This window comes from Aquarana catesbeiana, linkage group LG09, assembly GCF_042186555.1.
Source record: "Aquarana catesbeiana isolate 2022-GZ linkage group LG09, ASM4218655v1, whole genome shotgun sequence".
Lineage (NCBI taxonomy): Eukaryota > Metazoa > Chordata > Amphibia > Anura > Ranidae > Aquarana > Aquarana catesbeiana.
In genome coordinates, this window is record NC_133332.1 from 220430945 (window position 1) to 220458599 (window position 27655).

A 27655-nucleotide genomic window follows, 5' to 3' on the forward strand; every position below is an offset into this window, starting at 1 on the left:
TCCTAGGGGGTTATCTGATGTGGGGAGGAGCCGCCGAGGGACCCCAGAAGACGGTGTTCGGGGCCACTCTGTGCAAAACGAGCTGCACAGTGGAGGGACGTATGATATTATTTATTTATTTATTTTTAATAATCAAAGGTTTAAAATCACTTTAACAGTGGCTGCATCAGAGTTAGTTGGAGTCGCTGTAAAAGGAACATGTTGACAGAAGGAGAGCACAGAGTGAACAGAGAGAACTTTATCAGTCTGTTGCTGGTCCTTTACGGTCCTGTCACAGACTGGGGACATGAATGCATCCAAGCTGTACTGCTTGTATGCAGTAGAGAAAAGTCGGGTAACCACCCAGCTGTGCTGTCAGACAGGGCTGCGTAAAAAGAAAAGTGCTTTAGAATAAGCTTTATGTTAAGGTGTATATATAAATATCCAAAAAATCTTAATTGAAGTTTAAATTGAAAATGTAACTAATTCAGAACTAGACTTACTAAACCAATATAAATCCCCAACAAGATAGATAAAAATGATAGTGGGGCCCTGCCACCAAACAAAAGTTATGATATAGACCCTTAGTTCTTAACCTCCCTGGCGGTATTTCCGAGTCTGGCTTGGGGTGGAATTTCAGAACCAAAAGTGGTAACCCCGAGCCAGACTCGGGATCGCATCGCAGGATCCAGGAAGAGCTTACTTACCTTGTCCCCTGGATCCTGCGATGTCTCCCCACTATTTATAGTTATTTATTATATTATAATTTATGATTTCGTGTTTCAAACTTTATCATACCCGAGATGTCTACTAGACTCTTGTTTGGACAGATTTAAGTGAGTTATTCCTAAGAATTACAGGCCTACAATATAAAACGCCAAATTTCCATGCAAAATAATGGTACCGCTTTCAGCATCAAAAATTTGAAATAATCATACCGCCAGGGCGGTTAAAGCACAAACTTCTGCTCATTGTACTCCTCCCCCCCTCCGGTGCCACATTTGTCTTTCACAGGTATGCTGTCCCCACTTCTGGGAGCCTCAGCCACGGGTATTGACGTCACCGAGGGGCTCCCTCCTCCTTCCCCGGCCGCCGGGCCAACAGGAAAGAGGAGCGGCGCCTCGCGCATGCGCAGTAGGGTTCCCGACGTGAAGCCGTAAGGCTACACTGCCGGGTTCCCTTACTCGCAATGGAGGCAGCAGCACCCGACAGCTGATGGATACATCAGCTGCAGTGCCGACATCGCTGGACTCCAGGACAGGTAAGTGTCCGATTTATTAAAAGTCAGCAGCTGCAGTATGTGCAGATGCTGGCTTTTAATTTTTGCAGCAGTGGGCAGAACCTCCACTTTAAATGCCACAGTACTAAATTGCATAAAAAAGCATAATTCATAAATAACCATTTGTTATAAAGTTAAGATAACTATAATTGATCGCAGATGTGCACCTTCAGTCATACAAGAGTCACAGTGCAACATTAGAGTGTTAATTGATTGAGAATTATCCAAATCCCAGACTGGGGTAATTCAATGCAAAAATAATTGTAAACGCTGTTATGACTCTCAAGGCGAAACCTCCATATTCATGGAAGATTAAATGAATAGCTCAGTTCATGCAATACCAGCAGCATCCTTGGGGAAAAAAAGCACTTGGAGGGAAATTAAGATTGGCGAAGGCAGATTCTGGATTAGCTGTGCATGGCAACCAATCAGCATCTAGCTTTCATTTTCAAAGCTTGTAGTAGAACTAAACCCTCCTATCCTTTTACAGCCAACAAAGCTATAATTGTAGCCTCTGATCTGCAGTTGCCATGGTGCTGAACGTGTGATCATTAATGTCACTAAAAATTTCATTACTTGACAGTTCAGTTGAGAGCACTGTAACAAGCAAATAACTGTATCCATTATCATTCACGGCATACCTTGAATGTAATTGGTTTGGGGAACAGTAAATTGGGTTACCTTTAAGCTTAGCTGAGCTCATTTTATAACAGAATAGGCAGGTGATCCATTGTCACAGAAGCGAAATAAAATGTCTATTCTGCAATAAAATACACCTACCCTCCTGCTCGCAGTCTCTTCTGGCAATGTAAACTGAGCTGTGTATGCGCAGCTCAGCTTACAGCTCCGACATAATCCCTGTGTGCTGGAATGACTGATTCCTGTGCATGCGCAGGAGTTATGTCATTTTGCTCTGGCCAGTGGAGATGCCTGAAGACCAGCACCCGGGGAGAAGATGCCAGTGAGGGACCCGGGCTATTAGAAATGAGGTAAGTATAATACCTTCAGTTCTGCTTTAACGTGGAGAATGTATTTTTACTACAGGTTAGGTCATCAGTTTTATATAAATATTACATTTTTTTACTGGTATTTTTATATGCTTTACAAAGTCTATATAGTGACCGTTTTTCTCCTTTGGGGATTATTTAAATCTCAGAATGAACTGTCTGGAGGTAATTAGACCGGTAAAACAATATTAGCTCATTTTACAAAGCTAACACACCAGGTTTAAAATCTTTATTTTCCAAAAAGTGATCGCTTTTTCAGTTGAGGCCAAAAAGATTTGAAAATTACATTTACATGGCTAAAATGTTGCTTATTATCCTTGTGGTAAAGCTTTGTGAATTAAAGTGGAACTAAACCCACCAATTTAAATATTTCCCAAAACGGGTCCTTGAATGTTAACTGTTAGGCCTGTTCCACATGTTTCACACGGGCTTCAGCTTGTATAAGAACAGTTTGAACAGCAAGCTTTCATGAAACTTTCAGCAAGCTTTGAACAGCTGTCTCTAAACTCTTAAAGAGCCCTATAGCTCTTGTTTGGAAATGTGATATATATATATATATATATATATATATATATATATATATATATATATATATATAAATTACTATATAAATTAAACTTTGTACTACCACTTTTACCTACAGGTAAGCCTATAATAAGGCTTACCTGTAGGTACTGTGAATATCTCCTAAACTTGCACAGCTTAGGAGATATTCAGAGTGCATGCAACCGATGACATTGCTGGAAACGGCGGCTCCCACGCACATGCGCAGGAGTGACGTCATCGTGCCACCGGCTGCTCATGTAGCCGGTGGCCGCAAACCCAGAAGGGAGGCCAGGGAAAGATGTCAGCTGTCTCAGCATTGACATCGCGGCGCAGGAGGGCTTAGCTTCCTTCTAAGGTAAGTTTCTCATAATGTGCTAATATGCAATGCATACTATCACATTATGATTTTGCCTTGCAGGAATTTTTTTTTGTTTTTTAACCATCAGCAGTTTACAACTGCTTTTAATGGGTGAGCTGATTGTCACTTTAACCCTTTGGTGCTGACCGCACGCAAATATGCCAATCATGTGACCGCCAATCACGGCAGTCACATGATCATAAACCCGCCTTGCCCCCTGTCATCCTAAACCCTTTAAAGGGCCAGGATAAGTTTCAAGTAGTGCTGAAGCTTGATAGCAGCTTGTTTAAAGTGGCAATCTGTACTCACATTAGGATGTCTAACATTTGCAAAGTGGAGCTAAATGGTACTTTAAAAGCTTCAACAAAGCTTGCCAAAAGCTCAGTAAATGCTTTGTAAAAGCTTGCTGTTCATACTGCTCTTATACAAGTTGAAGCCTGTGTGAAACAAGCCAGTTACTAGTGTGCTTATGTCAGCTTTCAACCAAACTGTCAAGCAATCAAATGACTGGTGTTCTAGGTAATCACATGTGCAGCACCGTGTCAACTGTAGATCGTACAGAGAGAGCTGGCAGTTTCTTTGGCTGTAAAGGATAGGAGGGTTTAGTTTCACTTTAAGCCTTATTAATGTAATTGTGGATTTAGCTGTTTGCTTGAAGTTCAGCTTTTGAACTGTAAAAGTTGTTCTTGTTATTTTTAGATGCTGGGTGAAGTTTAAAGGAGAAGTACAGCCAAAGCTTGTTTGGCTGTACTTCTGTTGATCACAGGAGTGCAGTTCATTCTGCATTCCTGTGACCCGTTTTTTGCCGAAAGTGGTTGAAGCCTGCTGTTCGCTGATGTCACAGAGCCGATCCTGGGAAAGATTGCGCCAATATGGTTGGGATCCACCCAGAAGCCTGGACTGTCACCTGTTTAAACACAAACAAACCCATACTTCTCTTTTAAGGCTGAATTCACATAGTTCAGTGTATATGCACTTATAAGGGAGCAATTCTATCGGCTTCATGGTTCAGATAATATCATTTATAAATATCTGGAAATCTATGCCATTGGTCTGACATAAGACTATGGAAGTGACTTGAGATATGTCTGTCTCCCAGGTGTACAGAGAGCAGTCGACCTGTGTGCAGCGCCTGGCAGTTGGAGTCAGGTTCTCAGCAGAAAGCTCAGGTAAATGGCTTTTTCTTAGATATTTCCCCATTAAGTAAATGAATGGCAATAACAGCCAAATCGAGGTTCTAAGTCCTGTCAAAAATTGAAAAAAATGTCAACGTTTTGTCTGGAGTGTGGTCTTAAAATTGCTCTGTCAAAAAGAAGAAAAAAAAAAAGCTGATTTAAAAATTAAAAAAGGATCAATAATACTAGACATTAGGAGACTCCTATCTTTGCTTTCCTGAACAGAGACAGTGGCTGAGGGATCTTCAGCATCTGACAGACTTCCAGGTGTAATGGATATTTAGTCTCACCCATCAAGCCCTACGTCACTAATGTGTTCTGTACAACCATAGCACAAGGAACACAGGGATCTCGCACACCTAAAAGCGTGTAGAAAGCTGAAGATTCTTCAGCTGCTGTTGCTTTTTAAGAGAGTGGAGATGAGAATCACCACTAATTGGGGTGGTAAGTATTATTTCAGGAATCTTTTCAAAAAAGAGTAACCCCAACCATAGTTAATGTAGCAAGAAACTGTGTAACGTCAGCCCAAAAAATGTGTATTTCTTTATCGTACATCATGGGACACAGAGCCTTAAGTAATTACTTAATGGGTTATAGGCCACCTTCAGGTGTTGACACTGGTTATACCCAATCAAGGAAGTTTACTCCCTATATAACTCCTCCTCCTTCCAGGAGCACATCAGTTTTTTCACCAGTGTCTAAGGTGTTGGTCACGAGTGAAGATGTGCTCTGAGGAGCTCCACTGGAGGGATCCATGCTGGATTTAAATAGCCTCTATAAAGACCAGATCCATCCAAAGTGCCACTAAGGCCTAAAAGGATGGTACCTGGGACCTCGTATCCAAAGCACGAGGTTTTGCCTGTAACGTCTCTCTTTGTAGGGCTGGACCCCAGGAACCCAGGGCTTAGGTCTAGCTACATTACCTAAAGCTTCCTGATGGGGTGTTTTACAGGTTCAAGGGAGTTGGAACCCTGTTTTAGGGACCCGGTCCTTGAAGGTTTGCTAAACGCAACCCGCTGTGATAAGTGAAGGCTGGATTGTCTGTTAATTCAGCAAATCCTGCAGCGGGGATAAGATAAGGGAAAAAACTTGGGTATTAAAAACACCTATGTATTTCTTCCATTAGGGAAAAAATTTTGTCATGCCTTAATTCTCCACTAGAGGGAGTCTATGCACATACCTTACTCTGTTGTCTTCACTGTAAAGCTCAGTCCGTGTCTGGTTGCAGCAGCGTGTGGAGGGAAACTTTTTCAAGGTAAAGGAAATCTGCAAAAATGTTTTCTTTCTCCCCCTGATGGGACCAGAGGGTTAGGGGGGTAAGCAGCGCTGTACCCCCCCTTACACGCGTGTGTGTGTGCGCGTGTGTGTGTGTGGGGGGGTGTTTTGGGAGGGAAGCGCGGAGGTCCCGCTAATTGTTTTAACTGTGGCTGATTTCACTGTTGTTGTGCCTGCTGCTGGATGGGTCCCTGCTCTCCCCCCTCTCTTGTGTTGAGTCAGTGGACCCGAAAACGCCGCACACCAGCGCGGGAACTTTTTAAAAGTAAAAAGAGGCAGAATTTTTTCTCGGAGGGGGCGGGGCCTAAGTGCGATGCCGTGAACGTCCACGAGGACGCACGGCAGGCTAAAAACAAATACAACACAGCTGTGACAGTCTCGCCTCGGCTGACGAGGAGAAAACAAGCAGCCTGCAACACAAGGACACAAGAGCTTTGGGACATGTGAGGGTTGCAAAAAATTTGTGAAAATATATGTGTCACTGGCGCAAAAACTATCCTATCAAAAATGGTGTAAGTGATATTTATAGCTGCTGCATCCAAAAAATATTTTTCAGAGAAAAAATTAAATTAAAAGTGCTATGTGAGTGGATGCGCTGCTCCCATCTGTGCTCTCTATATTGCCTGTGTATGTGCTATCTCAATAGCCTAATTTGGTTCACCATCCACCTAACAGGTTATATCTCATTTATACAATAATCATATGTTTGTATAATTCATCACATGTGAGCAACAACTTAATCCAAATACTTTAAATCATATAAAAAGTCCAGTGACATATGTCACATAATGATAGACTCTTCTTCATATGTGTTGCGAATCATCCGTTATAATTGCCGTGGGCGGCGTGCTCTTGTGTGTGGTATCAGATTAAAAGTGACTTAGTGCTTCACCACCACCTGTGAGATTTGCCACTCACCAGATTAATCTTTAAAACTGCACCTTTGGTTCATTAACAGGGATAACCACTCCACTCAAAGGAAACTTTCTCCAATATCTATACCAGGTCCTCAATGTTCCTCATGCAAACGGATAAAAAACCATCATCGCGCAATAACGTTTAAAACCTTTATTCCATACATAAAAAACACTTTGCACTCACATTTCCAAGTGCCATTAGGCCGGCACCGAGCTTTTCCCGCAGTTAAGGACGGGTGGGCACTGCAGCCCGGTTCGTCTAGTGTGTGCTAGATGGTCTCCGTTGCCGCTTACGTTCCCCCCTGTTTGCGTTCGCGTCCTCTCCAAACCCCGTTCGTTCCCGGTCACGTAGGTACGATAATCTCCCAGCAGCCTCTACGCGTTTCGCAATCAAATTTGCGTCATCAGGAAGCTCGGGACCGGGAACGAACGGGGTTTGGAGAGGACGCGAACGCAAACAGGGGGGAACGTAAGCGGCAACGGAGACCATCTAGCACACACTAGACGAACCGGGCTGCAGTGCCCACCCGTCCTTAACTGCGGGAAAAGCTCGGTGCCGGCCTAATGGCACTTGGAAATGTGAGTGCAAAGTGTTTTTTATGTATGGAATAAAGGTTTTAAACGTTATTGCGCGATGATGGTTTTTTATCCGTTTGCATGAGGAACATTGAGGACCTGGTATAGATATTGGAGAAAGTTTCCTTTGAGTGGAGTGGTTATCCCTGTTAATGAACCAAAGGTGCAGTTTTAAAGATTAATCTGGTGAGTGGCAAATCTCACAGGTGGTGGTGAAGCACTAAGTCACTTTTAATCTGATACCACACACAAGAGCACGCCGCCCACGGCAATTATAACGGATGATTCGCAACACATATGAAGAAGAGTCTATCATTATGTGACATATGTCACTGGACTTTTTATATGATTTAAAGTATTTGGATTAAGTTGTTGCTCACATGTGATGAATTATACAAACATATGATTATTGTATAAATGAGATATAACCTGTTAGGTGGATGGTGAACCAAATTAGGCTATTGAGATAGCACATACACAGGCAATATAGAGAGCACAGATGTGAGGGTTGCAAACTGCTATTCCTGATAGAGGAAGCAGGACACCTTTTTCCCAGCACTAGGCTGAATTTTATAGCGGCTTTAAATGTCATGACTACTTTTAGCGATTAAGTGCAATTTGTATAGTGCCTCTGTTTTTGTACTTGGGAGAAAAATCAAAAAAGGTTTCACCCCCAGGCGCTAGGATCCCGAGTCGCATTTCCATGCTGTCATCCTCGCCTGAATTACCAGTTTTGGCAAGCCAGGGTGAGCCATTAGAACAAATTGATGGTGCAATTGCTTCTCACATCTCAGCCCCTGTATACGTGACTGAAGATGTCCTTTCCTCCTCCTCCCTGCGGGGTCTGGAAGAAAGATTAGCGGCTTTAATCGCATCCTCCATTCAAATGGATAGGAAGCTTGCTAGATCCCCCTCCCCCACTTCGGAACCTTTGCAAGAGGAACAGTGGGCACAGAATGAGGTGTTACCCTCAGTCAATCAGGAGGAAAAACAAACCGATGATGATTCCTCTGCGGAGGAAACAACGGTAGATGAGCCTTTTTCTCCTCTCAATCTGAGAATCCGCTGATACAATCTCTTACAGAGATGGTTCGTTCTACTTTCATGCTACCCCTAACAGAGTCTCCTGAAAGTTCGGTTTCTTCCTTGGGTTTCTTAAAACCCTCTCAACCTTTGCATGCGTTTCCTGCACATGCATTACTAGAACAGCTTATTTTTGTTGAATGGGATCACCCGGATAAGCATTTTCTCCCTCCTAAGAGAATTGCAATTCTCTATCCCCTGGAGGAGAAATTCTCCAAAAGATGGAAAATACCACCGATTGATGCTGTGATTTCCAATGTGAATAAAGGCCTAACTTGTCCAGTAGACAATGCACAGATGCTTAAGGATCCAACAGATAAGGAGTTGGAACCCCTGTTAAGATCTACTTTTTCCATGGCAGGTGCCATTACTCAGTCTGCAGTCACCGCAATAAGCGTCTGTCAATCACTAAAGGACCAATTTAAACAGGCCCTTAGAGAGCTTCCTGCACAACAAGCTCGGGATTTGGCTGAACTACCAAAAGCATTATGCTTTGCCATAGATGCCATTAAAGATTCTATTCACCAGGCGTCCCGCCTTAGGTTTATGCTTATGCTTGTGCATATGCGTAGAATCCTGTGGTTAAAAGATTTGGTCAGCTGAAGCACCATGTAAAGACCTCCTAACTGGGCTCCCTATTCATGGGGAGCGACTATTTGGAGAAGACTTGGACAAATATATCCAAACAATTTCTAGTGGGAAAAGTACTCTTTTGCCAGTCAAAAGAAAGTATAAACGCCCTTCATTTAAACGGGCTCTTTCCCCTACGTCAGGGGCTTCCGCCTCTAGGCAGGGGCGACGGCCTCTGCCGTCAGACTCTAGAGGAAAATCTCAGGGTCAGACCCAGGCTCAAAAGAAGTCCTGGGGTCGATTCCTAAAGCCTCATCATGAAGAGGCAACCCCCCTCACCAAGATGGGGGGGAGTTTTCAGAAGTCTGGAAAGAAGAAATTCAGAACAGATGGGTCATCTCCACGGTAATGCTGAGGTACAAGCTCGAATTTCGGGACTTTCCACCGTCTCGCTTCTCTGTTTCAGTCACTAGACCCATTTCTCAAGGGGTGATCATACAGATCCCCACAAAAGAGCAAGGTTTGGGGTTTTATTCAAACTTTTTTATGGTACTGAAACCAAATGGAGATGTCAGACCCATTCTAGATCTAAGAAATCTAAATCGGTTTCTGAAGATCCGCTCCTTTCGCATGGAGACGATCAGGTCAGTAGTTTCTATCCTTCTAGGAGGAGAACTTCTGGCATCAATGGACATCAGAGATGCATATCTGCATGTCCCTATATTTCCCGCTCATCAAAAGTTTCTACGGTTCGAGTTAGAACAACAGCATTTCCAGTTTGTAGCCCTGCCCTTCGGGCTAGCTGCAGCACCCCAGGTGTTCACCAAAATGCTGGCCCCACCTCTAGCCAGGTTAAGGGCACAGGGCATAACAATCGTAGCGTACCTAGATGATCTATTACTAATAGATCAGTCGGTGGCTCATTTGGAGCAAAGTGTACGCACTACAACCAACTATCTGAAGAGTTGGGTTGGATCCTCAACCTAGAGAAATCTTTCTTAATACCGCTAAAAAAGCTGGAGTACTTGGGTCTGATCAAAGACACAGCCCAGGAAAGGGTGTTCTTGCCTCAGGAAAAGATCAACTCCATAAGAGAGCTGGTGCGGATGGTCAAGTCGAATGGCGATCCCTCCATTCGCCTTTGCATGAGGTTGCTAGGAACCATGGTGGCTTCATACGAAGTAGTTCCCTATGCCCAGTTCCATTCAAGCCTGTTGCAAAACAGTATCCTGTCTGCTTGGAACAAAACAATTCAAGCTTTAGACTTGCCAATGCAGCTGTCCCCAAGAGTGTTCCAAAGCCTCACTTGGTGGTTACTAACCCAGAATCTGATGAAAGAAAAATCCTTCAGACCAGTCATCTGGAAAGTGGTAATGATGGATGCCAGCCTTTCAGGCTGGGGAGCAGTACTAGAAAAGACAACTGTCCAGGGACAGTGGTCAAGAACCAAAAGAATCTTGCCCATCAATATCTTAGAGATTTGGGCAGTATGTCTGGCTCTAAAGGCCTGGACTTTCAAGTTACGGTTTGTCCTGTCAGGATTCAATCCGACAATGCCACAGCTGTGGTCTATATCAATCACCAAGGGGGCACCAAAAGTCTCTCAGCGCAGAGAGAGGTGAACCATATTCTAACTTGGGCAGAAAGGCATGTTCCATGCCTTTCGGCAATCTTCATTCTGGGTGTAGAGAATTGGCAGGCGGACTACTTAAGTCGCCAGCAGTTATTCCCAGGGGAATGGTCTCTTCACCCCGACATATTTTGGGCTGTTTGCCAAGGATGGGGGACTCTGGATGTAGATCTTCTAGCGTCCAGGTTCAACATGAAGTTAGTCAACTTTGAGGCTGGAACAAGGGATCCATTAACATGTGGAACAGATGCGTTTGTGACCCCATGGGATCAGTTCTCACTGATCTATGCATTCCCCCCTATTCAGTTGCTGCCTCAACTTCTTTGCAGGATCAAGCTGTAAAGAAAGACGGTAATTCTGGTGGCACCAGCATGGCCCAGAAGGTCATGGTATGCAGAAATCGTAAAGTTGGTAGTGGAGGGCCCATGGTCCCTTCCACTACGGCCAGATCTGCTCTCACTGGGACAGATCTTCCATCCTACCGTACGGTCTCTAAATTAACCCACATTCTGAAACGTGGGCTTTCCGGGTCAGTTATCTCTACCCTGATTAGTGCAAGGAAGCCAGCTTTCAGAACTATAGAGTCTGGTGGGCTTATGTTTCCTGGTGTGAATCCAAGGGTTGGCACCCTCGGAGATATCATAGGCAGAATTCTTGCCTTTCTACAAATAGGGGTAGAAATGAAATTGGCTTTGAGTACTATTAAAGGCCAAGTCTCAGCTTTATCGGTCTAATTTCAAAAGACCACTTGCTACTCATTCTTTAGTCCGGGGTTTTTATACAAGGGGTGATGTGGCTCCCTTGAACACTTGGGACTTGAACTTAGTTTTGTCTGTGTTACAAAAAACAGCCAATACAACATATTTCCCTAGTCTTTCTGACAAGGAAGTTGGTATTTTTGGTTGCTAAATCCTCAGCAAGGAGGGTTTTGGAATTGGCTGCTCATTCTTGTAAAGTGCCATATTTGATTTGTCATGAGGACAGAGTGGTGTTTCGCCCTTGGCCATACTTTTTTATCAAAAGTGGTTTCAGGTTTCACCTGAACCAAGATATTGCCCTGCCATCGTTTTTTCCAAAACCATGTTCCAGGGAAGAAGAGTCACTACATTGACTTAATGTGGTGAGAGCAGTGAAAATCTTTTTTAAGGCAACTGCTCAGATTGGTAAGACTGATGTTTTATTTATTCTGCCAGAGGGTCCTAACAAAAGACAAGCACCGTCGAAATCCACTGTCACTAAGTAGATTCGGTAAGTGATAATTCAAACTTATGAATTAAGGGGTAAGATTTCCCCATTTCAAGTTAAGGCACACACTACCAGGTCGGTTAGTGCTTCTTGGGCAGTGCGTCACCAGGCCTCCATGACTCATATCTGCAAGGCCGCAACTTGGTCTTCAGTGCATACATTCACAAGATTTTATCAGGTGGATGTAAGGAGGTATGAGGATATCGCCTTTGGGCGCAGTGTACTGCAGGCAGCAGTATAAGTCCTCAAGTCTGTGGGTACTCTGCGGGTTCTCTCTCCCTCCCCTCAAGTAGCATTGCTATGGGACGTCCCATTAAATAATTACTTAAAGCTCTGTGTCCCATGAAGTACGATAAAGAAAATGGGATTTTTATTACAGCTTACCTGTAAAATCCTCTTCTTGGAGTACATCATGGGACACAGAGGTCCCGCCCCTCTTTTGGGATTAAGTATATTGCTTTGCTACAAAAACTGATGTGCTCCTGGAAGGAGGAGGGGTTATATAGGGAGTGAACTTCCATGATTGGGTATAACCAGTGTCAACACCTGAAGGTGGCCTATAACCCATTAAGTAATTACGTAAGGCTCTGTGTCCCATGATGTACTCCAAGAGAAGGATTTTACAGGTAAGCTGTAATAGAAATCCTATTTTCTTTACACGTCCAGAATACATGTTATAGTCTGCATGTTCCTCCGAGCACCTCCAGCATTGAGAGGAAAGACCCAGGCACATTTTATTTAACCTATTAGGTGTTAGATATATTCTGTGTACCAATTTGAATTGGATCGATTTATCTCTACTGGCTACCAATTGAGAGAAGGGATAATCCCACAAGTCTTCCCAGTCTTCATTATCTGTACCTGGAACATCCGCCTGCCATCTAGCCCGTAGAGTCTCCATACCAATATAAACCTATGGCAGGAGAGTCTTGTATAGTTCTGAAAGTCGTTTAGTTAACATGTCATATCATAACATATTTACGATGTCTGAGGTGTACAGGTTAACTGGGGATGTGCCAAACTGGGCAGAATAGACATGGCTGAGCTGCAGGTACCCGAAGAACAAGGGATTAGGGAGGTTATGATAGAGTGACTTTAAAACTAAACCTCAGCTAAAACTTGTTTTGGTGGCAACAGAGTCACTTGAATGTCTTTCCTTGTCTATTTAGGGCTAATGATGAGACGTCAGAGGTGAAGATTGTTGCGGTGGATCTACAAGCCATGGCTCCACTACCTGGAGTGATCCAAATTCAAGGAGATATTACCAAGGTACTGTCTGCTGTGACGGACCAAATGCAATCTTCAGTTTTGTTTGTGTGAAATGTCAGTGTTGCTTATAGCACATAATCAGTAATCTCTTTACTCTGGCCCAAAAACATTAAATATGGTTTCTATGGGCAAGTCAGACCCTTTTTAAAATAAAGGAGGCTCGTAATGTTTGTAGGAGTTGAAGCACTATCTGTGTCCAACAGAGCCAGGAATGAAAGGTAGAAATAAGCCCTGTAATTATTAATAACGTTCACCAGGAGATAAGAGGTATGTGGTCATTAACTGCAACCTATTTTGATTTTCTGCTTTCAGGTTTCCACAGCTAATGAGATAATATGTCACTTCGAGGGGCAGCCAGCAGACCTTGTTGTGTGTGATGGGGCACCAGATGGTAATTACCGTATATACTCGAGTATAGGCCGACCCGAATATAAGCCGAGGCACCAAATTTTACCACAAAAAACTGGGAAAACATATTGACTCAAGTATAAGCCTAGGGTGGGAAAATGCAGCAGCTACTGGGTAAACAATGCCCATTTGCAGCCTCACTGTGCCCATTTGCAGCCTCACTGTGCCCATCTGCAGCCGTACCTTTCATTACTAAAATAGCGTGTGTCTCCTGCTGTGTTATGCAGTCTGTGCGGCCGTCCATTGTAACAAAGCTCCGCCTCCTCCTCGTCTGTGATAGACGGAACGCTGATACAGTTTCCCAGCATTGTATCAGTGTTCCTCTATCACGGACGAGGAGGAGGCGGGGCTTTGTTAAAATTGATGGCGGCACAGACTGCATAACACAGCGGGAGATGCACGCTGTTTTAGTAATGAAAGGTACGGCTGCTGTAGGCTCACTCGAGTATAAGCCGAGGGGGGGTTTTTCAGCCTAAAAAATGGGCTGAAAAACTCTGCTTATACTCGAGTACATACGGGAAGCACTTTTTCCCCAGCACCCTCTTACCATGGTCATCACTTGACTTCTGCTCTGAGGTTGAAATTTCTCTATTCCCCCTTCTGTAATCCTTTTTATAGGAGCACTCAGACCTGGGGACAGAAGGGTAGTGCTGGGAACCAATCGGGCTCTATTATTTTGGGTAGTGCAATCAGTGAACATGCTGTTAGTAGAAGTGGACAGAGTGATTACTTAATTTCTATACTGCTTCCATTTTTTTTTTTTTTGTGCATTGACAGACCGGGGTAGGTCTTGGACCAATCTACTGCGTAACTGTAATTGAGTCTGCAGAGAGGTCAGGGATCTGGCTATGCTGTATGGGAGGGAACCTAAATAACAGGACTGGCCAAACAGCCAGTAAAACAATCAGTTGTATTTTAAGTGTTATTTATCTACTATCCTGGAGTGCAGCTTTACAGACAGGTTCACATTTGTCCACTGAGTTCACACTATAAAGTTAGGGTAGGTCATTTAATGTAAATGGACTGCCAACGCAGCCTGACATGGCCAAAACTGCTCCTTACCCATTTTCCAGAAACAAAATGAACTGCAACGCACGGTGCGCACTGCCACAGCCCAACTGCTTTGCCTTGGTTTGTAGAGGTTCCATTCAAAATGAATGGCACCGCAGTGCACCAACGCAAAAGTGTGACCTCAATGGTGTAATTTTAGTTTTTATTTTCCTATGTTGTATTATTGGCAGTCTGTCTACTTTTTAGCTATTTTTTTATTACACTGGATGGTCATCAAATATATCTATATTTACTTGAGAACAATACTTTAAACATTTTTTTTTTAAGTAAGGGTGGGATTGCAGGAAAGCTAAAAGCACTCCTTATAAATAGGCCTTACAGTGTCTGTCACATCATGTGTGCCATGTTTCTAATATCTCTGTCTTTTGTCCTGTAGTTACTGGCCTACATGACATTGATGAATACATCCAAGCTCAGCTTCTGCTTGCGGTGAGTCTAAATCCACTTGTAGCTAAGGGAAAGTAACAGTAAATATTCTTATTTATAAATCAGTGTTATGTGCAGGATTGCAGAAGTCAAAGATATTATAATACATTCGATTTCAGTAGGTTTATTCCACTGTACTGTGTACTGAACCTTTTTATCCATGTAGTGGGGCCCCCCTCATACTGCATGGGTTAAATGCTTGTTTGGCAAGGGGAGAAAGAATAAAAGTACAAATTCTTTCCACATTACTCACCCCATTGGCCTTGCTTTTTTCTGTGCGTCCAATCCCCCAGAGCCAATACACCTCGCTGCCCAGCTGGTTGCAGCTCTATGCCTTTCTCAGGTACAATGCAGAATCCGCAGTCCTGCACTAAATGTAAATTTGCTGAGTGCCCGTCCACAGCCTGGGAGCAGAGGAGAGCACTGGCTTTTGTGGAAGTGAGACATAACTAAAGTATTTGTACTAATTAAAATAAAAATTGTCTCTGTGCAGCCTATCCCTAAGTGCTACAAAGCAGCTAGCACCAATATGTGTTTCATAAATGTATACAATAAAGAATCAATAGAAAATTGTGCAGTTCTAAATATGTGCAGACTCGACAAATACAATAGAAAATATAAATTAAAACATCATTGTGCAGCATGAAATAGATGCAAATTCACTGTGTTTCACGTGCATATCAAATTCCACCTTCACCCCAAATATGGTTTTTAAAACAGTACACATCATTTACTCCATGAAGTGTGGCCCTCCACAGCAGCCCAGAGTGGGGATTTACAGCAGTCAGTTTGGTGCTTATTGCAGACCATCTTCTAATAATCGAATAAGCACAAATGGGGCTCATGTATGAGTATCTGAACACATAATGATGTTAAAGTATTTATTTTTCTTGTTCAATATTTTTCTGTTAAGAATTGTAGGCAAGTTTGTCTTTTGCAGCAAGAATGTATTTTTCATAGTAACTCTTTTACCACAGGCTCTAAACATCACGACTCATGTCCTAAGGAAAGGAGGGACTTTTGTTGCTAAGGTGGGTACTGTGATGGAGAATTTACTTTTGTTGCCTTTGCACAGTTAAATATAAATCAGAAGTGGTCTGATTAATAACATGGGGTCTTATGTTTTAAGATGTTTCGGGGGAAAGATGTCACCTTGCTGTACTCCCAGTTGAAGATCTTCTTTCAAGATGTGACCTGCGCCAAGCCCAGAAGCAGTCGAAACTCCAGCATTGGTAGATTGCATTTGCATTTGTAGTTTTGATTTGGGAGCAAAGACAGCTGTGTGTTAAATTATTAGCAAACTAGATGATGGTTTTAAGTAGGGCTGCTGAAATTAATCGCAGCATCGATGCATCGCGATTCGGGTGTCCCCGATGCGGCATCGATGCATGCGACCCGAAAAATCGATGTCTGGCCCCGCCCCCTCCCGGGAGAGCGCTCCGTACGTAAAGCTGTTACTAGTGTGTGTATTTTCCGCTCATGTGACTCTCGGCCGCGCCTCCCTCCTCTGAGTCCCCTGATTTCAGCCCCGCCCACTGACTGGAGCTATCAGGTCAGAAGAGAGGCGGGCGGGGCTGACATCAGGAGAGACGTGAGAGGAGGGAGGCGCGGCCGAGAGTCACATGAGCGGAAAATACACACACTAGTAAAAGCTTTACGTACGGAGCGCTCTCCCGGGAGAATTCCCTGCTCAGGAAAGATGTGACAACCGGCGGAACACCGGCGGCTGGAGTGGAGATCGGGGGGAGATGGTGAGCAGGCAGATCGCCCTGCTCATTACAGGTTGCCACCAGCACCGGCGGAGCAGCATGTAAGTACAGAGGGGGAGGGGGGGCGCTGTGACACAAGTCCATATCATACAATTGTCTTCTATGTGCATTCATCACACCACAACTCTGCATTATTGTCCCCAGTCTGTGACCATCTCCTGTGCCATGTCCCCAGTCTGTGACCATCTCCTGTGCCATGTCCCCAGTCTGTGACCAACTCCTGTGCCATGTCCCCAGTCTGTGACCATCTCCTGTGCCATGTCCCCAGTCTGTGACCATCTCCTGTGCCATGTCCCCAGTCTGTGACCAACTCCTGTGCCATGTCCCCAGTCTGTGACCAACTCCTGTGCCATGTCCCCAGTCTGTGACCAACTCCTGTGCCATGTCCCCAGTCTGTGACCAACTCCTGTGCCATGTCCCCAGTCTGTGACCAACTCCTGTGCCATGTCCCCAGTCTGTGACCATCTCCTGTAGCATGTCCGCAGTCTCTGATCATCTCCTGTAGCATGTCCGCAGTCTCTGACCATCTCCTGTAGCATGTCCGCAGTCTCTGATCATCTCCTGTAGCATGTCCGCAGTCTCTGATCATCTCCTGTAGCATGTCCGCAGTCTCTGATCATCTCCTGTAGCATGTCCGCAGTCTCTGATCATCTCCTGTAGCATGTCCGCAGTCTCTGACCATCTCCTGTAGCATGTCCGCAGTCTCTGATCATCTCCTGTAGCATGTCCGCAGTCTCTGATCATCTCCTGTAGCATGTCCGCAGTCTCTGATCATCTCCTGTAGCATGTCCGCAGTCTCTGATCATCTCCTATAGCATGTCCGCAGTCTCTGATCATCTCCTGTAGCATGTCCGCAGTCTCTGACCATCTCCTGTAGCATGTCCGCAGTCTCTGACCATCTCCTGTAGCATGTCCGCAGTCTCTGACCATCTCCTGTAGCATGTCTGCAGTCTCTGATCATCTCCTGTAGTCATTTGGGGGCAGTCTGGAGCTCCTCTTTAAGTTGTCTGCACTGTTTACACTTTGCTACATGCAAAGAGTGTTGTCTTTTTTTTAAGAACAGATAAAATTTAAAAAATGGAGTTCTTCTGACTACTTAAATTTTTTGGATGAAAACCGCGCGCAGTAATCGTGATGCATCGTTAATCGTGGACCTGATAATCGTAATCGAATCGAATCGTGAGGCCAGTGAAGATGCGCACCCCTAGTTTTAAGAGCACCTGTGAGAATGGCTAGTATCTTCTACTTCCTGACTCCCAGAAGTGCCACTCCTAGAGCAGAGCCCCAATCTGCTACATTGTGCACAGTGCTATACCTCACCAGAACTAGCACAGCTTCTCAGAAGTTAGGCAATTAAGCTTTCAGAGCTTAGTTGGAGCCAGAATTGTTAATCATGCAACTTTTATTAAAAGAATACTTGGTGATCTGGCAATGCAGGTCTTTGTCCAGCCATTTGTTGTAGGGTGACAATGCTGTGTCCCTGTCTCCCAGCTGTGTGCTTGTATTGTCACACGGGCTTCTAATGGAGACCGCAAAGTGCTGTTTCAACACAAATCACAAAAGCGTGGTCCACTTTCAAAAAACAGGTCCTGAAAAATGGCATACAGCCATTGCTGGAGTGCATGTAGACAGAAAGTGACTGCAAAGAGGCTGCAAAATCTACTGGGATGGCAAAAGGATGGAAAAAAGTATATTATTAAGAAAAATTGTCATTCAGTTAGTGTTTACGTCTACTTGAAATCAAAGTTTCCTACACTGCTCATGGTCTCTTGTTGAGCTGATTTCCCAGCTGTACACAATTACTGTGTCCATTATGAGGGATTTCCACCCTCTCTGTTGGAAGTTTGATTCAGGCCTCGTTCTCATTATACATGCAAAAATACTGATGGAAAAAATGTACAGATTTTACATACAGAGACACGAGTTCACATCAGTTTTCATGAGCATTTTGGTGAGTTTTATACATGTTGCAGATTCCTGTGCAGAAAAAATCTGCACGTGATATTAGTGTTGTTTTTTTTCTTGTGCCCTTACACAACGCGTACAGACAAACTGGTGTCTCTGCAACATGGTGTAAACAAAGCTTTAGTCTAGGTTATGGAGAATGTAACATGGGGAGGTTGTACACTCAGACTGGGTTCACACTAGTGGGAATTGGATGCGGTTTTCCACGCATCCAGTTCACATGACAGGAGATTGTGGCTGGTTCACACATCTCTGTGGCGGCTGCGGAGCGAATTTCACAGGCGTCCTGTGCGTCTTTGGCTCCATTTCATGTCTGAATTCAGACAAAAATTTGGGCCTCATTCATCGCTAAAATGGAGAACAGGGACGCACTGGACCCCTGCTGTGAGCTGCATGCGAACTTAGTCCTCAGAGGTTGGCTAGAACTCCCAAGTGGACAGGAACAGAGTTAGAAGTGATTGCTTGGTGATCTTTCTGTTGGAGTAGCCAGAACATCTGAGAAGCTAAGTGCTAACTTGGCTATCCAGGCTCCCTCTACAATTAAAATAACACTTTTGAATGGACTAAGCCTTTAACATTTTCTTTTCATTACTTATTTTGTTGGCATTTTGTTTTTCCTTAAACAGAAGCATTTGTAGTGTGCCAAGGTTACAGCCCACCAGATGGCTACATTCCTAATATGTCCAATCCCCTTCTGGACCACTGCTATGGTGAGTGCAGTTTATACAGGTCCTAAACCTTGATGTTAAAGCAGTATGGGTGCCAGACCCAAAGTTGAATATTTATTCTTAAAATGGAACTGAATATTAGTTCAACAAAGTGGATCATTTTCAACTAAGCTGTATTTTGATTTCTGGTCTTTTCTTTTATTAGATGTCGATTTTAACCAGCTAGAAGGTCCTAACCGTGTTATTGTGCCTTTCTTGGCCTGTGGAGACCTGAGTGCCTATGACTCTGACATGACTTACCCTCTTCAGGTAAATGACTGCAGTAAATTGCCATACTGGACAAAGTAACAGGTTCATTTTACTCTTTGAATCTATGAAATTATAAGCAACTTCCTCCATGCAGTCTTAAGTTGCTTTTGATTTACTGCCAAGTCTGGCTGCGAATGTATACAGTCCACCAACTGTCATGTGGCAGCCCAGACACCATAAAAGAAAGTATACTCCCGCGCTACCAATAATCAGTATATAAATATGTGTAGGTTAACAAATTAAAGTGATATCTGGGGCGTGTCCAAGATGGCGCTGGGAGCGGACGTTTAGCTGCTGAGCTCCCGATCTGGATTCTTTATCCTCCGTCTATCCTACTGTGGAACTCACCACAGATCGTTCCCCTGCATCTCGGGGAATGAAAAGAAACAAAAAGGGGGCACAGAAGAGACGTACCGCCGAAGCTGTCCATATGCCGCCAAAGCCCGGGCCTTCTCTCCCCTCGGCCTGCCACATGGAGACACAGACCACATCCTTACCTGATGGTGCAATTCAGGCCGGGTCCGCGGCTGTCGACACCCTGATGCAGGCGATTACAACATGTCAGTCCACCCTCACAACAAAGATAGACCATGTCCAGGCAGAGACGGCCCTTATCTGCCGCGACATGGACAGGTTTAGAGAGCGGGTGACGGAGGTGGAGTGGCGGGTATCCAGCACGGAGGACGCCCAAAGGGAGCACCAAACAGACCTCCAGACCTTAAAAGCCAAGGTGAAGGTCCTGGAGGCCAGAGCCGAGGACGCAGAGAACCGGAACCACCGGAATAATCTCCATATCCTCGGCCTCCCGGAGGGCGCCGAGGCCTCGGACCCGGTCGCCTTCAATAAACAACTATTACCTTCCCTGCTCCCGAAGGAGCGGTTCTCCCCGCACTCTTCCATCGAACGTGCCCATCGTATGCCAGCCACCAGAGGCCCACAGGGGGCCCCGCCGCATACGTTCATTTTTAAACTTCTCCACTACAGGGATCGGGACACCATCCTTCTGTCGGCTCGCTTGCAGGGAGAGCTGAAGTTTGAAAACACAAAGGCAACGCAAGGGCTTTGATCAGGTCTGGGCCATGCTACGAGAGAAGGGAGTGGAATACAGCATGCTCTTTCCCGCCAGGCTGAGAGTACAAGATGGAGAAAGAGTGCAGTTTTTTACCTCTCCCAGTGATGCGGCTGCATGGGCTGAAACCCTACCACGATGAGTTTACATATAATGCCTCCCCGTCTGGATTTGTAAGTATGTTGCTGGGGTCCTCTAAATGTTTAACATTGCCCCATGTGAGCTCTGGGGGGGGGTGACTTGTCCCCGTTTCTTCCCCCCTGTGTTCACCTGCACAGATCATCAGTAAGCGATGGCTGCTAACACTCTCCCACTCCCTCAGAGTGTGTGTACTTGAGACTTTTTGACAATCACCTCTATGCCCTTGTTAAAGATGCTGTAACAGCTGCCCATCAGAGGGTTATCCCCCCCCCCCCCCTTTTAATCAGTGAAGCATGCTCACTTTGGATTTTGCTGAAGAGGTGACAGGGGGAGGCCCGTTTGCAGGCGAGATACGTTGTCACCTCCGCGAGGTGCTGCCCGCACACCTTTGGAGACTCACGCGTGACATGGCCCCCTTCCCCCAGCTTTCTTCTCCTGATTCGATCCACTCCAGCATGGGGAAAGTTAATAACTTTTTTCATCTAAGATATGTGCCCCCGGGGCTCCAGGTGTTCCACAATTACAATCTTTTACTGGATTTCTCAGGTTCTCTTGACTGTTCTGGCACACAGAGGCTACTGCCTCTTGCTCACTGCCTTCATGATCAGCCATAGGGCTGACATTTGTTTCGGGATGAAAATCCTCCTTCACGGTTGGGGGGGGGGGTTGGGGTGGGGGGAAGTTTGGGTAAGTTGAGCCACGTTGCTGGCTCCCAGTTTGTTTTGTATTGCATGACAGTAATGATGCTGATTAATTTACTTGCACTATTGTTGGGGCCTGGTCCGCCTCCCGGCCTGGTGTTCTGCGCCCCCGGGGTGTACCAGCACTCATTACCATAAATGATCCTCACTTTATTTTATTGATTTGTCTTAATGGCTACACTTGATATCCTCTCCTGGAACACACGGGTTTGAACACTCCGGTCAAATGCTCCCTTGTTTTTCAATTTATCAGAAGGAGTAACCCCCATATATGTGTGTTACAGGAGACGCATTTAGTGGGAAGTAAAACCCTCAGCCTTAAAAAACCATGGGTAGGCCATCACTATCATTCCACCTATTCTAATTTTGCTAGAGGGGTCAGTATCCTTGTCCTTAAAACCCTCCCCTTTAAGCTCCTGGATCTCGTACTAGACCCTGATGGTAGATTTGTCCTGCTACATGCACTGATTCACAACTTGCTGTGGGTCCTGGTGGGACTATATCTATTGCCCCCAGCATCTCTCAAGTTTCTCAATTTGATTTCAACCAAATTGGCCCAGTAACCCTTGGACAACGTAGTATTAATGGGTGATTTTAATCTTGTTCCGGACTCTGGCATGGACAGGTGCGCTGCAGTTGGTGCGACCCATCAGGGGTTGGCGGCATGGGCTGATACATACAGCCTCATGGATGTGTGGCGGTGGAGAAATCCTCAAACAAAGTCCTTCACATGCCATTCGGCCACCCACAGGTCCTTTTCACGTATCGATCTGGTTTATGTGGCGGCGCCTGTCCTTCCCAGAGTCTGGGACATCACTATCCTACCTAGGGGAATTTCGGACCACGCTCCGCTGCTACTGTCTCTATCCAGATTCTGGATATCGGACATGGAGGTGGAGTCCCGATTCCACGAGACACTCACACAATACTGGAGGGAGAACCTGGGGACGGCTACAGAGAACTCTGTGTGGGAGGCCTTCAAGGCCTCATCAAGAGGGCAATACCAATCAATCATAGCTGCAGTGAGGAGATGGCGCAGGGCTGAACTCACGGGGGTGGAGGCTGAGGCGACTAGACAAGAGGCCTTTAATGTTAGGTCCCGGGACCCCCAACAATATGCCCGATTCCAATCTCTGACTCAGCAGGCCCTCCTTCTGCGCACATCTCTGACACAGAAGAAACTTCTTCACCAATCCCAGCGCATTTTTGAGCAGGGGGAGAAGACAGGCCGCCTCCTGGCCTGGCTCTCCAGAGAGCAGTCCGGAGTGATGACCATTGCACAGATCTGTGACCAAGATGGGAACCTCCTCTCCTCCCCACAGGACATCAGTGCTTTGCTACCTATTATCAACACCTTTATAGTCCCCGGGTGACCTACGAGCAAAATTACCTAACTGAATATTTAGAGGAGATTGACGTCCCAGTCCTTACCTCTACGAATAAATTAGAGGCCCCCATTACGGTGAAAGAGATACAGAAAACCTATAAAATGATGCAGGCAGGCAAGACACCGGGCCCGGATGGGTTTCTGGTGGAGTTTTACAAGGCCTACGCAGAGGAACTGCCCCCTAGATTGCACTCGACACTGTCTCAAGCATCGAAGTCCGGGGTCCTCCCGGACTCGATGTGCGATGCAGTTATAGTGGTAATTCCCAAACCGGGCAAAGACCCTACCCTATGTTCCTCTTACCACCCTATTTCCCTCCTGAATGTCGATACTAAGTTACTCGCTAAAGTCCTCGCAAATCGCCTGAATACTGTTCTCACAGCCCTGGTTCAGCCAGACCAGATGGGCTTCATGCCGGGTCGCGGCATGGACATAAACATCCGTCGGTTGCATATCCACATAGCGTCTGCAGACCCGGAGAATCCCGAGGTGGTGGTCTCACTCGATGCCGAGAAGGCCTTCGACTCGGTCGAGTGGGGCTACCTTTGGACGGTCCTTTCTAGAATTGGCTTCGGCCCTCAATTCCTATTATGGCTGAAAATGTTATACGCACATCCTAGGGCCTGGATGTGTACCAGTGGGTCTCTGTCGGCTCCCTTCTACCTGGGGAGGGGGACCCGGCAGGGATGTCCGTTGTCCCCAGCACTATTTGCCCTGGAGCCGCTGGCTGCCCACATTAGGAAAGACCCCCAAATCAAAGGCATAAAGGTTGGCCCATTAGAAGAAAAATTATCCTTATATGCAGATGACTCCCTGCTATACTTAGCAGATGCCTCTACCTCCCTAAGGGCTGCCTTGACCCAGTTTGAGACCTTCAGCCGTTACTCAGGAGTCCGTATCAACTGGGACAAGTCGGTTCTGTTCCCACTCCACCTGTCATTGCCTCGTGCAGACTCCCACACTCTGTTACGCTGGGTGGAAGAATTCACATACTTAGGAGTAAATATTGGTTCCACAACAGAAGGCTACCTGGTCAGGAATATCCTCCCGGTGTTGGAACAACTGTCCAATAGATGCGCTACTTGGCGCAATCTCCCCCTCACTCCAGTGGGCAGGGGAAATTTAATTAAAATTATATATCTGCCCAAATTGTTATATTCCGGCAAACCCCCTTCCCTATTCCCCGTTCCTTTTTTCAGAAACTAGACAGTATTGTGACCAATTTCGTTTGGGCGGGTCGTCCCCCCCCCCCCCCCCCCCGGGTGGCAAGGCGTACCCTTTACCTCCCCCTATCCGGTGGTGGTTTGGCCCTTCCAAATTTCCTCATATACTACTGGGCAGCTGTCTTGGTGACGGTCAGATGGTGGTTCTCCCAGCCTAGACAGAACCCGGCCGTCACCCTGGAGGCCGCAATCCTTGGGTCATATGCAGCTCTATCCAACCTGGTTTACAGGGGCTGTAAAGCTCATCCATGTGTAACGGGGCCTATGAAGACTACTATATGGGTCTGGCAGAGTTCCAGGGCAGCTGGGATCAAACCAGCAACTGTCTCCCCCCACACTCCTCTATGGGGCAATCCTCTCCTTTCCCACTTAAACACAGTACTTGACCCAGCGATGTGGGCTAAACAGGGAATCCTGACACTGAAGCATGTGATGCCGAACGGCAAAATCATGTCATTCCAGGAACTGAGACGGGCATATGATCTTCCCCCCTCCTTTCACTTTAGATACTGCCAGCTCCAACATGCCCTTACTTCACAATTTCCTAACCTTGTCACGCTAGAGCTGGACTTGATTGAGAGGCTCCTCATTTCGGGAGTGATGGGAAAGCCTCTTTCCTCCCTCTATTTATACCTCACAGTAACTCATGATACTGACACCTCGGCCACTCTGACTAAATGGAGGGAAGATATCCCTAATCTTGATGATGACATCTGGAAGGACGTTGTCTCGGTATATATCCCCTCCATGATCGCCTCTAGGGACCGTTTCATACAACTAAAGTTTTTACACAGGGCGTATTACACCCCACAGAGACTTTCCAATATATATCCCTCCCTCAGCCCTATGTGTACCAGATGTTCCATTGAACGGGGTTCCTTCTTCCACGTGGTTTGGGCTTGCCCAAAAATCCGCCCCTACTGGCAGGAGGTGACGAATGCTCTCACAGAGATCTGTGGAACCAGGGTATCACTAGACCCTCTCCTCTTCCTGCTTAGCTACCTGGGTGATGTTGAAGGGGATAGATATACCAAACTATGCATGACTTTCATCCTGTTCTACGCTAGGAGAGAAATCCTACTGAGATGGAGGGGAATGGAACTTCCTATGAAATCCTCATGGTGTAGCACAATAGACAGGGTCCTACCACTCCACAAAATTATGTATGAAAGCAGAAATTGTCCAGCCAAATATGACAAAATCTGCTCGAACTGGGTAGATGCTTGTGGATGAGAGTTGTTGGATCGCATAGCAATAGCTGTGTAAAGCAAATTATTAAAAAAAAAATGATAGAAGGTCCTGGGCCTTCTTCTCTCTTTTCCTCCCTTTCTCTGCCCCCGCACCCCCCCCCCCCCCCCCCGCCTGCCTGTCCCATACCAGCTGTGTTCCCGCAACTATAAAGTGCATAGACTCAGAAAAAATTATGCTGTGCTGCTAATATGCATACAAAATAATAAAGTGCACACAAATAAAAATACTACATAAGACCAATAATATGTGTAAACCCAATGTTTCAACTTAATAGTTTCACTTAATAATAATGTGCAACATAAACTATGGTTTTAAATACTAGATACTACTTAATAAAAAGTTCATAATAATGCTAATAAATTAGTCTCTTGTGTCTTTGTGATAAATCTGCCCAACACCTATGTGCAAATATTCTTTCTGTGCCAATATTTGCACATAGGTGTTGGGCAGATTTATCACAAAGAACAAAGACACAAGAGACTGATTTTATTAACATTATTATGAACGTTTTATTAAGCAGTATCTAGTATTTATAACCATAGATTATCTTGCACATTATTTTTGAGCCCATACACTAGCTGCTGCATTATGGGACAGCAGAGGAAGTGTCAAGTGCTCCTCCACCCAGAAGTTCTCATTATAGAGCAGCAGTGAGTTGGAGAAGCAGGGGAGTGAGTAGAAGGTAGGTACCTGCTGCTTTTGCTCCATTTAGTAACATGAATCTGTTTCCTATTCAGTATGGGCAGTATTGTGCACCTTCACCTGAACACCAGGATACACTAGTCTCTAAATCCCTATAGCTGTGAATATCAATATTTTAAGAATAGCTCTAAATTAGTCACAGAATTTGTACACCACAGAGAAAACATGATGGAAAAAATAACAGGCAAATTAGGATTTTTATAGGCATGATGGGACAGACAAGGGAACAATTATACTGGTATAAGCTGTAGTTCTTTTTATATATTTCTACTGTGACAACCTCAAACTTGATTGTGTTTATTTCATTTTGGTAGTTGGACACGGGTAAAGAATATTGCTACATGCCCCCAAACCAACCCCCGATTCAACCACCCTACCAAGAGGCATGCTTCTTAAAAAAGAACAATCTACTTGCCAAGGAACGACCACCATCTCCACTGAATCAGCCCACCATGGCAACTGCTAAAGAGGAAGAAGATAATACCATCTGCGAAGGTGGTGCCATCCACAAACTCAATATCTCCTCCTGATCAGATCACGGTCGTCCAGGATTTTAGTTTTTTTTTTGCTGTATCTTTTACACAGAGAAATAATTTTTTATTTATTAAAATTTTAAATGTATAAAACAAAACTTTAATTGTGTTGGCGTGTTCCCCTGTAGGAAAGAGTTGACCCCTAATAGAGGAAAGTCAAAAAGCATACCAATCAGGATGTGTCCATGGCAACCAACCATGTTGGGTGTAATATATTGTGGGATTGTAAAAAGGGAGTTTTGTGGCACAGTCTTCCCTGTAATCTTTTCCAGGGCTTTAAATGGTAGCTCCACTTTCTATGTTGATATTCCTATGTTGCTTTTATTTGTTGCTCTTATGTTGCTACATTGATATTTCTATGTTGCTTTTAAGTGTATTTACATGCCAGCCACAGAATTAACAAAGATTGGGTAGTGCTGTCATGAAAAATCAACAAAGATTGGGGATTGCTGCTGTGACAGAGAAATTGTTGAATCCAATTCCAGCCAAAATTTTTTTTTTTTAATTTTCATGCTTTAGATATACAGGGGATATTTCCCCTCCGGGTGATGGATGTCAGGGCTCATTCACACAACCTCCATTGTTCAAAACAGTCCCAACTCAAGAACAAGTCAAATATCCTTGTCTTCAGTAGTGTCGGTTTACAACAATGCCCTGTGTTGGTGTCTACTGGACAAAAATAGATAATTGCATTTTATTGCAAAATGTTGCATTTATTTGCAGTGCATTGTAACATGCTTAAGGTGCAGTGGGTTAAAAAAAAAGGTATTTTGGTTCTTGCTGTAAAAACAAAACACACACATCCAATAAAATGCAGCATATTTGAATGGATCCTCAGTGAAACAGGATATGATGGGATCTTTTCTTTCCACAATCACAAAATGTAAAATTAAGGTTCTAACCTTTCAATGTTCTATGAAATATGAATGGACTTTGTCACTCTAGGATAGAACTACAAACATGTCTTCTTCTCCATTTCCATTACATAGGGGCTGGAGTAATGGTGATATTCTAATAGCTGCTGTCTAGAGGGCAGAATCTTCTGCTTACATCTTGAATATCCTGGGGCTCGTCAGCAGTGGGTTTTATTCCTGACAATTTTTACCGCCCTCTCAGTGTTGAA

The 27655-nt window shown here is 45.0% G+C and overlaps 1 protein-coding gene across 3 annotated transcripts in view; it reads left to right on the forward strand.

The window, feature by feature from the left end:
* FTSJ1 (FtsJ RNA 2'-O-methyltransferase 1) overlaps positions 1 to 26630 on the forward strand; it is a 31750-nt gene extending 5120 nt beyond the window's left edge. For all 3 annotated transcript variants that reach the window (XM_073599760.1, XM_073599758.1, XM_073599759.1), the window contains 9 exons: positions 4269 to 4338; positions 12810 to 12909; positions 13222 to 13300; positions 14765 to 14817; positions 15792 to 15845; positions 15944 to 16046; positions 19175 to 19258; positions 19422 to 19525; positions 26314 to 26630. In XM_073599760.1, coding sequence (XP_073455861.1) covers positions 4269 to 4338; positions 12810 to 12909; positions 13222 to 13300; positions 14765 to 14817; positions 15792 to 15845; positions 15944 to 16046; positions 19175 to 19258; positions 19422 to 19525; positions 26314 to 26529 — 863 coding nt within the window. In that variant the 3' untranslated portion in view covers positions 26530 to 26630. The remainder of the gene's footprint in view (positions 1 to 4268; positions 4339 to 12809; positions 12910 to 13221; positions 13301 to 14764; positions 14818 to 15791; positions 15846 to 15943; positions 16047 to 19174; positions 19259 to 19421; positions 19526 to 26313) is intronic.
* Positions 26631 to 27655: the final 1025 nt, after the last annotated feature.